At 42.0% G+C, this 12,549-nt stretch overlaps 1 protein-coding gene across 2 annotated transcripts; it reads right to left on the bottom strand.

Moving 5' to 3' along the window:
- Positions 1-268: 268 nt before the first annotated feature.
- Positions 269-5,784, bottom strand: LOC308583083 (spexin prohormone 2-like). Of its 2 annotated transcripts, none has more exons than XM_081186760.1 (5): positions 5,593-5,784; positions 5,416-5,493; positions 5,272-5,329; positions 2,510-2,600; positions 269-1,037 (listed from the first exon to the last, which is right to left on the bottom strand). In XM_081186760.1, exons 1-5 carry the CDS (start codon positions 5,656-5,658, stop codon positions 965-967), a joined length of 366 nt encoding a protein of 121 aa, XP_081042886.1. In that variant the 5' UTR covers positions 5,659-5,784; the 3' UTR covers positions 269-964. The 2 variants fall into 2 exon arrangements, with proteins under 2 accessions (XP_081042886.1, XP_081042887.1); XM_081186761.1 differs by having other exon boundaries at positions 2,520-2,600; positions 5,593-5,776.
- Between the last annotated feature and the right edge of the window lie 6,765 nt (positions 5,785-12,549).

Genomic DNA, 12,549 nt, shown 5'->3' with positions numbered 1-12,549 from the left:
AGTGGTTGTCATCCAAGAATGCAAATTCACTGAATAGGAAAGGAGAAAATGAAGATGGGGTGTGAGTTTCAAGTAATTTGAAAGCTTTCAATGATCTTTCAGAAATAATTGTTATATGAGCAGTTTAAAATCATGGTCTTTTTTTAAAAAAAAGATTGCAAGGAATATAAAATAGCCTCTGTGAGCTAAAAATATGACATTCTTTTCAGATTTCTGGATAAAGTTTAAGAAGTGCTTGAGAGGAAAATGAAAATAATAAGTTCATAAAAATAAGGGGAAATGGAACGTGATCAATTAAACCTCTAAATTGCAAACCTGTATACATTTAAGTTCTGACTAAAGGATGCACTGGGAGTTTAACTTACTGAAAGGGGGAAGTAGGAGACACCCATTAACATTTGGAGGAAGGTGTCCCATGGTCAAAATGACATGTATCTTTTCCGCAGAGCAGTAGGTATGTTGGCCTTCAAATGCAAACTGAATTGAATCCCCCCCCCCCATCCTTAATCACTACATCTTTTGGTGGCAAATTCCATAGTTAACCATGTGCTGTACAAATAAATGGTTCCATTTATAGGTCCTGAACCTTCCATTTTCAGCATCATTGGAAGACTGGGTTGTAGTGTTATATGTACCCACTTCTTCTACACTGCACATTTTGTGGGCCTTGGGATGCTGGGCTGTAGGCTGTAAAGAGAAGAAATAAGGCAAATGGCAACAAACACTTGTGGGAACTTTTTATTTTGTATTGCTTTTGTGTGATCTGTTACTACCAGGAATTCTTATTACATGCAAAAGTTTCAAATGTAAGCTGAATAGGTTGAAACAATGCTCATTAAAAGAATGGCAAAATAATCACATCTAATAGAGTTTTTCACACAGTGTAAAGATTATTCATAAATATATTAATGGAACACTTTAAAAATTGTTTACAGTGTTTCGAATTCAAAGGGCAAGTAAGTGGTCAGTGTCCATATTTTGAGATGTTCATTTTCTTCTGATGTTCAGGAATTTCTGTGGTGCTGAATGTTTGTAACCTATAAAAAAAGGGAGACATATTCAAAATGTTACATTTCTCACTGTGAATTTGCACCATTCTCACTTCAAAATTGTACTGGCTCCCTGGCATTTCCCTGCATATGCCTCAAAATACCAATCTGAACATTCACATGTCCCTACTTTTCCTATATACTGGGGCAGGAGAAGGGACTGCTCTTGTGAAGTTAAGAGTTTATTGATACAAGCTACTTTCATTCATTTATTTTACATAAAGACTACCTTTGCAAATTGAAATTCAAATGCCAGCCTCCATGGGGTAAAATGGGAAAAGAGGGAGAGAAAGAGAATGGGAAGAGGGGTAAATTTTTATAAATGTGACAGTCTCGATTTGGCATCCAGAGCTTGAAACGTCCAACCCTCACAGCCTTTCATAGTTTGGTAAAGTCCCTCTTCTTTAGATTGGTTTTCCATTTAGATTAACCCATGCTCCTCCTGATTCACTCTCCCAACCTCCTTACAAAGGTCTTTACAGAGACCGTATGCTAGAGAAGCAAGTCTGCCCTCTTCATTTATTTCCCCAGAACACTGAAAGGCCTGACTCAGGATGGGTTCAGTCCTTGAGACAGAAAGAAGGGACAAATGCCTTTGCAGACAGCTGTTCTCCTGGTCTGCTTATCAGTAGAGAGGGTGCCTTTGAACAAAAGTAGCCAAATCCCTACAACTGCCTGAGTGCCAGACTTGATGACCCATGAGATCCTTTCCAAATCTATAATCGTATAATTCTTACAGGCAGACTTCATTCAAAATTCACAGCAAGTGAAAATGACTAATGGTTTTGATTTTGCAAAGTACTGAGCACCTTTTTCCTTTAAGGACACCATTTCTAAGATAGCCTTAATCCAATGCATGTGAGTAGTGCAGCTGATTTCAAAGAAAAAGTGCTTTCATGTACTAAAATGATTCAATCTGCGTAAGAAATGCTTAGCAGGTTGTTGAACTTAGAAGTATGGGTGTACATTTCACATGACAGCTTTAACATGCAAGCATGCAGTTTACTATGAAGGTCAGTAACAGGCTATATAGATACTGTGCTCTGAAACATGTTACCCATTCATTTCATGCGAAAGGGCTTGGAAATGAGTTCTTGCCTCTCTATATAATATAAAGCTGAGAAGATGGAGCACATGCAGAATGTACCAGTTTAAATCCCTGGCATATCCAGGTATGTCTAGAGCCTTTTCTGAAACCCTGGAGAGGCACTGCCACTCAGTTTAGACAGTACTGAGCTGCACGCCACAGACCAACTCAGTCTAACACAGCTTCCTCTGCTCCTCATGTTCCTAAAGTTAACTCCAGATTTAGAGTTCTCTAGTTTATTTTATACTGAAGTAGCTGAACCGTTATACCTCCTACATAAATTATGTACCATTTCTTTAAAAAACGAACAACAAAAAGTTTGGGTTTGCAAAGAGGATTCATAAAAAGATGCACAAAGGATGAATGTAATTACAAATAAATACTTTTCATAACTGCATTCAAATCATCCAAGTCAAGCTTGTAATACTGTTCTTCACTATCAGACGAAGCATATCTTCTACCATCTGTAAAAGAAAAAAGCAAGCCAAATTACCTTGAGTTCTATATATGGCTGCTTATGATCTTTGAGGTTGAATGCACATGTTCACATCTGACCAGCCATCTGATAAATAGGTTTTCACACAGATAATATAGCTTACAAATCTCAATACTTGGGCTTGAGTGGATGATGGAAATGACCAAAAAGAGATGAATTGGAAAGTCCCGTATTTTTCGCTCTATAACACGCACCCGACCATAACACGCACGTAGTTTTTAGAGGAGGAAAATCCGTAGGCATGCCACTCGTAGGCATTCCCTCCATAACACGCACAGACATTTCCCCTTACTTTTTAGGAGGAAAAAAGTGAGTGTTATGGTGCAAAAAATACGGTATTTTCCAGCCTGCTCAAATGTTTTAATAACCTTGAATGTAAAAGCCCTTCTACAAATACAAACGGAGCAATTAAAGTTGAATGAGGGAAAGTGAGATGAAAACAGCTGGAATTCTTGCCAATTCATTCACCATAAAAGGCTTAAGGAGTCTCAGAAATCCATACAAGCATTGATCTATATAACTGCTCAGCCTGCATTTCTTGTGGGGATCTGAAGAGTTTACAACAGTCTGCAATATTAGTATATTCACTGGAGATTTCCTCAATAACTTTTGTACAGAATTCATTAAACATTGAACTAATTTTGAAGGCTTCAGGTACACACACAATTCTGACTCTAGTTTTTTTTTTGCTTAGCTTTTATGGTGATCATCCAGCCGCTCTGAACAAAATAAAATGGGGCAAAAGAAAGCCATAGGATTTCAGACAGCTCCAGGTTTCCTTGATCCTGGACATGGGCATAGCCAGGATTTAAATGGGGGGGGGCTTTATGTTAGGGGGGCAGAACTGAGTTATCTGTGATGTAATCAGTAAGTATTTTTATTTATTTACTTTATGGGGGGCAGTGCCCCCCTGCAACCCTCTGGCTATTCCCATGATCCTGGACCAGTTTGTGCTGAGTTTCTCTCTTCCACTTCAGCCAAAGAGGTGCTGCTCTGTATCATTATAGTAGATACTTGATGCTGAGCTGGATCCAATCAAGGTCTATGCTGCTGACCATTATTTTCCTACCTGCAGTGAAACTTGATACCTCTGGTCACTTGCAAGCAGGACAGAGAAGCTAACAGCCTTCTCCTGTTTAATTTTCCTGGTATTGATCCTCTTTGCTAACTTGTGATTGACATGACACTATTATTATTATTATTATTATTATTATTATTATTATTATTATTATTATTATTATTATTATTAATACCCCGCCGATCTGGCAAGGTTTCCCCAGCCACTCTAGGCAGCTTACAGCACATATAAAAACAGTAAAATGTCAGCATAAAAAACTTCCTGATACATACAGGGCTGCCTTCAGATGTCTTCTCATGCCACAGCCTGTTCTAATACTGCCTCTTCCACCCCTTTATTCTGAGATTTCTCAGATTATTTTTACAAGCCCGCTCACACGCATTGGTGGGTGCTGTTGGGGCCACGCCCCGGACCCACAAGTGATCTGCCAAATATTCTTCCTTATTGCGTTCTTCTCCTGTGGATATCGAAGTGAACCAGCGCCTGCTATTATTACTTTTTCCAGTGGTCGTTACTTTGATTCTGCATATTTATTTTTAACCTCCACATTTGTCCTCAATTTGAAAGCCCTTTAACCAAACCCAAATCAGGTCCTCACTAAGCAAAAAGGCAAAAACAGCTGATGGGAAGGACATTTGGGGTATTGCTGTGGGTGGGTGGGGGAGAGATTCTCCACATTAATCTTTTGGTGGGGCACCATTACTTTCTTCCCCTTCCCATGCAGGTTAAAGGGAGAATGAGCTGGAATACACTGGACCCTCAAAAATGGGGGAAGGTGAAGACCCATTTTAAGTTTTGATTAGTTTTACTACGGGCAATATATAGTGGAATGCCTCTGTGAAACAGCTGAAGAAAAACAACACACAAGCAAATCATGCTACTCAGAGAATTCTTAAGAAAGGGTAGCTCTGAGAAAAATGGCCGGAGTAAAATAATCACATTACATTTAGCCACATCTTTCTCTCTGAGCCACATTGCTTCCACAGTACTCCACAGAAAGTCCTCAAAGTATAAAGTATCATGTTATGCACAGATCCTGCAAATACATATTAAGGAGATTGTGGAAATGTAGTTCCTACTTCAGTGTAACATCTTCATCTCGAAAAGCTCATACCTCCTCTATGACATCCTTCTATTAGCAAGTTTAGTTTTAAGATTGTTTGCAACGTCCTTGTTACATAACTATAGTTAAACAATTTTACAAAATTAGTTTTCAGGTTGCTTGTATGTCTCCATATTAATTCATTACATTTAAGCAAGTGCTAATTTTACATAGCCCCACTGGGAACCAGGTTATTGTTGCTTTAAAAAAAAACAATCAGGAAGCTACTTAGAGCCTTTTAACTGGAATAAATCATTAATTTTGTGGTGGTTGTGGTAGGCAATTTTCCTCCTAAGTATTTCAAACTAATGCCCAACTAAACTTTTTTTTATTTGAGAATTCACCCTGTAACAAACATTTTGAAATTCAATGTAGTATTAAAAACAGCCATTACATGGTTTTTTAACTGAACCAAGCATTTTTATTTTCATTTTTTTGAAAATGAGACACCAAACTTACATCTTCCCTTGAGATACAGCATTGATTGTGGACCCCAGTTTCTTGCTATTGGATAACCCTGAAAAGAGAAAGTAGCCACAATTCACTGGAAACTTGCCATGTACTGCTGCAGAGTTTGGAGGATATTTTAGCTAAAACCTTTACCTTTGGGGTGTGGGATGATTCAACTACGAAAAAGACCATCATGATGACAAAAGCACAAACTAATGCTGTTTTAACTTTCTGCAAGAAAAACAGTATATATTTTTCTTTGATTATTCAGAATAAAACCCACTGTAACAAATATTTAAACGCATAAAAGAGACATAGTAAGTTGCTTACCATGCTGGCAGGTGTTTTGTCACTCGCTTCTATCACCGAAATGTGATCAAAGGTTTGGTTTGGCATTCTTACTTTTAAATAGCTGATGATGATAAAATACGCAAGTTCAGTTGATCATAGATGTTTTGCTTGGGGTTGTTTTTCTCCCGCCCCTAAAAAAAAGCCTTTGTTTTCCAGGGAAGGGTTTACGCCAAGTTTGATATGTGGAAATTAGACATATAGTAATTTACCTTCCCCCAGAAGCAAAGCAGCAAATTAGTGTCAGAGACTCCTTGACAAAAGGGTAGCTAATGATAGTTGTTCCCGTGAGATCCGGAAACAATCTGTACACACAGGGAACAAAATGCAAGACAAAAGGTGACTAAATGTCAAGCATTTCTACTTGGTACTTCACACATTTTCTCAGGCCTTCATTCATTTTTCTGCAATAATTAACATATGGTCGGAGGAAAGCTATTTTTTTTTGTTAATGGGCTTCTTAGTGAACTCTTCTTAGGCTCTCTATTCAGCAGTTGAAGATTATCCTTAAATCATCAGTTTAGGAACATTTTGCTGTATTATATGTTTCTCTTATAAATAAGAGCTATCCTGAGGCCCTCAGCTCTTAGGAGCCCAGGATGATCCATGGCACTGAAAAGCTGCTGAAACATAATCTAAATACGTTCATCAATATGATTAAACTAACACTGGCATGCATATAAATATTGTTTGGTAGTGGAATGTTATTGTTTATATTCTATTGGTAGTCTAAGCCTTCTTTGGTTGAAACTCCAGATTTCACAATGCCTTGGTGCCTCCACGACTTAAATATCAGCGTATCTCCCTAATGCAGCAACTGAGAGAGTTATTGCTATGGTGGCTCACAACCAGACCTTGAGGCGGGGCAATTTACTGGCTGCTGGCCTGTTTCCAAGCACAATTCAAGTTGTTTGCCCTTGAAACCCTACATGCTTTTGGACTGAGGTAGCTGAAGGACTAGCTTCTTGCTGTGTACTTCCTTTGTCAATGGAAGCCCTTCTCCAGCTATCTCCATCTGCAGAAGTTAGGTGGATGATGACAGGCAAGAGAGCCTTCTCAGCTGCATTGCCCCTTCTGTGCAGTGATGGCAACACCTTGTTTCCTTTGTGCAGAACCACTCTGCCTGTTCAGAGCCTTGGTACCAGTCTGAACATGCAGAGAGGTCCTCTGAGTGGTCCAGCACTGTGAACACTTACTTGGAAAGTAAGCTTGGAAAGTCTAAGCCCTCCTTGGGAGAGGACGTCTATGAGAGTCCACATTCAGGTGTGTAGGAGGAGGGGCAATTCTGAAGCAGCAGTGAAAAATAAAATACATCGCATTCACAAAGAAACCCCTTGAGGTCACCCGTCATTAGAGCATTGTCTGAGTTACGGTATTACAGATAACCATGGATGACTGAATTACTCAGTAGCCTTACTTTGTAAAAATGCTCACCATGCGCCGCAATAAGTAGCATCTTGTAATGCAATCTGTGCAGTTGCTGTACACGGTTTCTCACATATGTGCCTAGATTTAAATAGTCAGTTACTGTCTTATTATAATGGCTTTTCTCCGCTTCTAGTTTAGTTTTATTTTATCAAATATCCCCCTTGTCATCAGGATCATGAAAAATGCAGACAGGCACAGCTAAAGCCAACACACATTCTGATAAGGATCTCCTATGCTGTGATTGTAAAACCTTGTTCTGTCTACCTTTCCAATTGTATTGGTTATTTGTTTAGGGTTCTTCTTGAATTGAAAATAAACCTGCCAATATCATAATGGTATTATACAAATCTATAGTGTGGCCACATTTGGAGTACTGTGTACAGTTCTGGTTGCCTCATCTCAAAAAGGATATTGTAGACTTGGAAAAGGTTCAGAAAAGGACAACCAAAATGATCAAGGAGGTGGAGTGACTCTTCCTAAGAAATAAAGGTTGCAGCGTTTAGGACTTTTGTTATTACATTATTGTCATTGCGCTGTATCAATAAAGCGTACTTTATCAATGTTGCCCATAAAGGGACCCCTGACCATTAGATCCAGTCATGACCGACTCTGGGGTTGTGGCACTCATCTCGCTTTATTGGCTGAGGGCATAGGCGCCGACTCCATGGGGCTTGAGGGGGCCCGAGCCCCCTCAAAAATTCGTTTGGGGGGGCTCAGCCCCCCCAATAATCTCGGGCGGCGGTGGGCGCGTCCGCGGCTTTTATAGGGCGCCCGGCGCGCACCAGCTCGATAACGGGCACCGGCGCGGCGGGGGGCGCCGGGCCGGGGGAGGAGTGCGGCCGGCCTGTCTCCTTGGCAACCCCATTGAGCAGCGCCGGCTCCCCCGGGAGGGCCATCCCCCCGCGCCGCCGATCGCCAACACCGCCGACGCTGTGGCTGCCCGAGCCCGAGCCAAAGCCAGAGCCCGACCCGAAGCCCGAGCCTGAGCCCGAGCCCGAGCCCAAGCCCGTCAGTCAGGAAGGAAGGAAGGAAGGAAGGAAGGAAGGAAGGAAGGAAGGAAGGAGAAATGGGGAGGGAGACGAGGGAGGAAAATTGCGCGCAGGGTGAAGAAAGGAGAAGGGCGAACGAGACGAGCTTCCAACCCAAAAAAGGGCTGGAAGACTGGGAGGATGCAGGATCGGGAAAGAAAGCGACGCCTTCCCCGCACGCGACGTCGCCCGCTTGTCATTGGCAGCGCAGCGGGCGCCCAGAGGGGCTGGGCACCGGCGCAGGGCCGCTCCGCAGCCGCGGAGGACAGCTGCGCGGCTAGCAAGGTGCACCGCGTAGAGCGCGGCCCTTGTGTGGCCCGGTGGCCAGGCAAGCTCGGGCGGGGACCCCCATGCAAATCTAAGACGGGAGAAGAGGGCAGAGCAAAGGGGGTCCCTTCCCCAACCTCCGGCTCTGAGACTTCCCTGCGCCCCAGAAAAGCGAAAGGATTTTCTCTTCTTTTTTTTTATAAATATTTTATTAAGTTTTCAAATACAAAGTTAGAAACATACACTGAAGAAAAAAGTAAAAGAACAAGAAAAAGAAAAAGAAGAAAAGAAAACCAACCATTCAACACATTTTTTATATAACTAACTGGACTTCCTCGCATCTCCCTTACCCTGCATTCTTTATAATAAAGATATCAGCAAATTATTACCTTGTTTCGTACCTTATTTTGTACTTTTCAAATACTATACCTCTAAATTTAACATACTTTTCATCAGTTACTTATATCTTAAATTAAACATAGTATTACCTTAGATTTTGACCTTTTCTTACTTAAAATATAATTTCCTGTTTCCCAAATCTAATTGCTGAAGCTATAGTTTCCGAATCGTGTAAATTTTTAACATTCATACAACTTATATTGTTTTTGTAAATAGTCCTTAAATTTTTCCCAGTCCTCTTCCGTTGTTTCTTCTCCCAAATCTCGGATTCTGCCAGTCATTTCAGCCAGTTCCATGTAGTCCATCAATTGCGTCTGCCACTCTTCCAGTGTGGGCAAATCTTGTGTCTTCCAATATTTTGCGATAAGTATTCTTGCTGCTGTAGTTGCATACATAAAGAAAGTTCTATCCTTCTTTAACACTTTCTGGCCAACAATGCCCAAGAGGAAGGCCTCTGGTTTCTTGGGAAAGGTATACTTAAATACCTTTTTTAACTCATTATAGATCATTTCCCAGAAGGCCTTCACTTTTGGACAAGTCCACCAGAGGTGAAAGAATGTCCCTTCAGCCTCCTTACATTTCCAACATTTATTATCAGACAGGTGATATATTTTTGCAAGCTTGACTGGGGTCATGTACCACCTATAAATCATTTTCATAATATTTTCCTTCAAGGCATTACATGCCGTGAATTTCATTCCGGTGGTCCATAACCTTTCCCAGTCCTCAAACATGATGTTATACCCAATATCCTGAGCCCATTTTATCATGGCTGATTTGACTGTCTCATCCTGAGTGATTTTCTCTTCAACCTGCCCTCCATCCTCTTGCAGAAAACTCTTTGCCTGCCCTGCCCGTATCTCGTTTTTGCTTTTTAATTCCACACACGCACCCTTCGGACTTCGTGGCAATCGGGCGCGCGGGTGCGTTTCCTAAGAGAGTGAGGACCCCCGCCTCCTCCCCACCTGCTCCCTCGCCAGCCAGCCAGCCGCGCGCCCTAGCCGGAGAGCCCCGGCCGTCCCCGTCGCGCAATCGGCTGGATCTCCCTTCAGCAGGCCGTGCTCACAACTCGGCCCAGGGACCCCCCAGCAGCGGATCTCCGGCCCAGCTGAAGAATCCGGCAACAAGCCCCCTCCTCCCCAATCGCTCCGCCGAAATACGCTCCAAAACCCCCCAGATAGGCCGCCGGCCGCCAAGTCTAGTGGCGCCCTGAGCGAGGGTCTCTCCCCAACACCGCCACCTCGAACTGCGTTCTCCCGGCTACCCGAGCGAACCAGCGGCAGGACCCCGGTATGGGCCCCCCCAATATTTTTTATAAGTCGGCGCCCCTGGCTGAGGGAGCCGGCGTTTGACCGCAGACGGCTTCTGGGTCATGTGGCCAGCATGACTAAGCTGCTTCCAGCAAACCAGAGCAGCGCGTGGAAACGCCATTTACCTTCCCGCCAGAGCGGTACCTATTTATCTACTTGCACTTTGATGTGCTTTTGAACTGCTAGGTTGGCAGGAGCAGGGACCAAGTGACGGGAGCTCACCCCGTCATGGGGGTTCGAACCGCCGACCTTCTGATTGGCAGGTGCTAGGCTCTGTGGTTTAACCCACAGCGCCACCCGCGTCCCAATGTGTCCCATTTTTTAAAACAAATTAATACATTATATAATAACATTACAGAATGGGAGTTGGCATAAGCCAATGTTGCCCATACTTCCCTGAGGTGGAAGAATACATATGATGAATACATTCAAAATTGGTTTCCTCTGCATTCTTTTCCTACTTTTAAAAATCTGTCAGTGTTATTTGTTGTTGCCTAATAAGCTCATATCAAAACAACCACTGTTCAAGGCATTAATTTGTGAGTCTAAGTCCATCTGTTCCGTTGAAATAATGTTGATGCTGTTTGTCTTTTTTGTTTCTTCCAATAATTACGTAAATTGTAGTCCTAGCTTGTTGGCTTTGTTCTTAACCAAATGGCTTGTTTTATTCTGCATGTTCAATTTCATTTTGAGAGAGTTATTATCCAGAGCTCAGTAATTAAGATGCTAATCACTGCACAAATCAGTAATAATGCATTAAATCATTGAGTGAAAAATGGGCAGAATTTTACAACCAGTCATCCCTCATGTACGCTTATAAAGAGATGTCTGTTCAACAGGTTGTCACCTTACCTTTTAGGCATTGGACAGTTGACGTGTATTCCGACTTAGAATATTTGACTTAAGATTTGTTCACCTAAAACTTTTCTGTTTGAGTCTACTTTTTATTTAGGAAGCAAGATTTAAATCTGGGCAGAGCAATTCTATTGAGGAGCTAGGCAGCACAGAGTGACTAGGGCAGAAAACGGTCAGTTTTGTTGTAGTTTGTTGTTGTTGCACAGCTGAGGGGTCCAAGAATTGGGTCCCTGGAAGATGCTGCAGGGCTCTAGCTCCAGTGGATACAAAGCCCCTGATACCCCAAGCATCCCATTTGGCGACTAGTGCCAGCGGGAGAGCTCCCAGTGGTAACTTCCTACCCTCCAGGGCGAAGCTCAGGACTTCCATTGTGGCAAAGGCTAGTAGGGAACTCTTCTGTATGACTCCATGTCATCTAAGACATTCTTCACTACCAACCTTACTGTATGCTTGTGAAACGCAGACCACTTATCTAAGACCACACCACTATCAACATTAGGGGGAGTTAGGATCTTACCCTTAGTTGATCAATCAATGAATCAATTTTGTGAGAGCAAATCATGATCAGTGGGACTGAGAGTTAAGACTTAGCATGCCTATTTATTCTTTGAAGTTATTTTAGTTGTAACCAGGGCTTTTTTTCCAGCCAGGACTCACTAGAACTCAGTTCAGGTGGGAGCCATTGCCATTATAAGAGAACAAGCAAGATGTGTATGGTGAGTTCTGGCACCTCTTTATCTAGAAAAATAGCACTGGCTTGTGAAATGATGGTGGTTTTTCTATCTATAGCTTTGTTTAGTTGTAAGTTATTTTACACTTCTATGCAGTGGTACCTCGGGTTACAAACGCTTCAGGTTACAAACACTTCAGATTACAGACTCTGCTAACCCGGAAGTAGTACCTTGGGTTAAGAACTTTACCTCAGGATAAGAACAGAAATTGCGAGCCAGTGGCACAGCGGCAGCGGAAGGCCCCATTAGCTAAAGTGGTACCTCAGGTTAAAAACAGTTTCAGGTTAAGGACAGACTTCCAGAACAAATTAAGTATGTAACCAGAGGTACCACTGTATCTTAAATAGGTATCTGTATTTCCCTGGTTTGAATATATATGTGTGTGTGTTTCCTATTTTCTGGTAAGTAACTGTGAACTGCCTGTGGCAAAAAAGCGACTAATAAATATAACAACAACAACAATCTATATGAGATTTAGTAACATGTAAAATTAATCATTGATTAATTCATCAGTGCATAAACCCATTAGAAACCAACAGGATATTTCAGCACCTTGCCCTTGGTTACCATTTAACAGATCTCTCTCTCTAGTACTACTGGTAATAAAAAAGAAGATTTTCGAATGGCTTTTTAAATGTTCAGCTATTAAATTAAAAGAGGGGAAATGATGCAAGTGCGTTGGGAAGCAGATGTCTCTGTGTTGTAAACTGGTATATCCATTACGCCAAGACAGAAACAGCTGTGAGATGACTTGCATAAATTGAGTGTGAATTAGCTGGATAAAACCTCTCTCATCCAGCAAGGCGCTTTAACTCTTTCTTGCTTACAATTTTCACCTACATACTGAGCTTAATGGACAAGGCTGGGAGGGGAGCTCTGCTGAGTTTATTGGAAAAGTGGAGACAATGTGAATTAATGAAT

Source organism: Podarcis bocagei (genome assembly GCF_964188305.1).
Source record: "Podarcis bocagei genome assembly, chromosome: 1".
Lineage (NCBI taxonomy): Eukaryota > Metazoa > Chordata > Lepidosauria > Squamata > Lacertidae > Podarcis > Podarcis bocagei.
The sequence above is the reverse complement of the archived record's forward strand: the minus strand, read 5'-3'. Positions and strand labels throughout refer to the sequence as shown.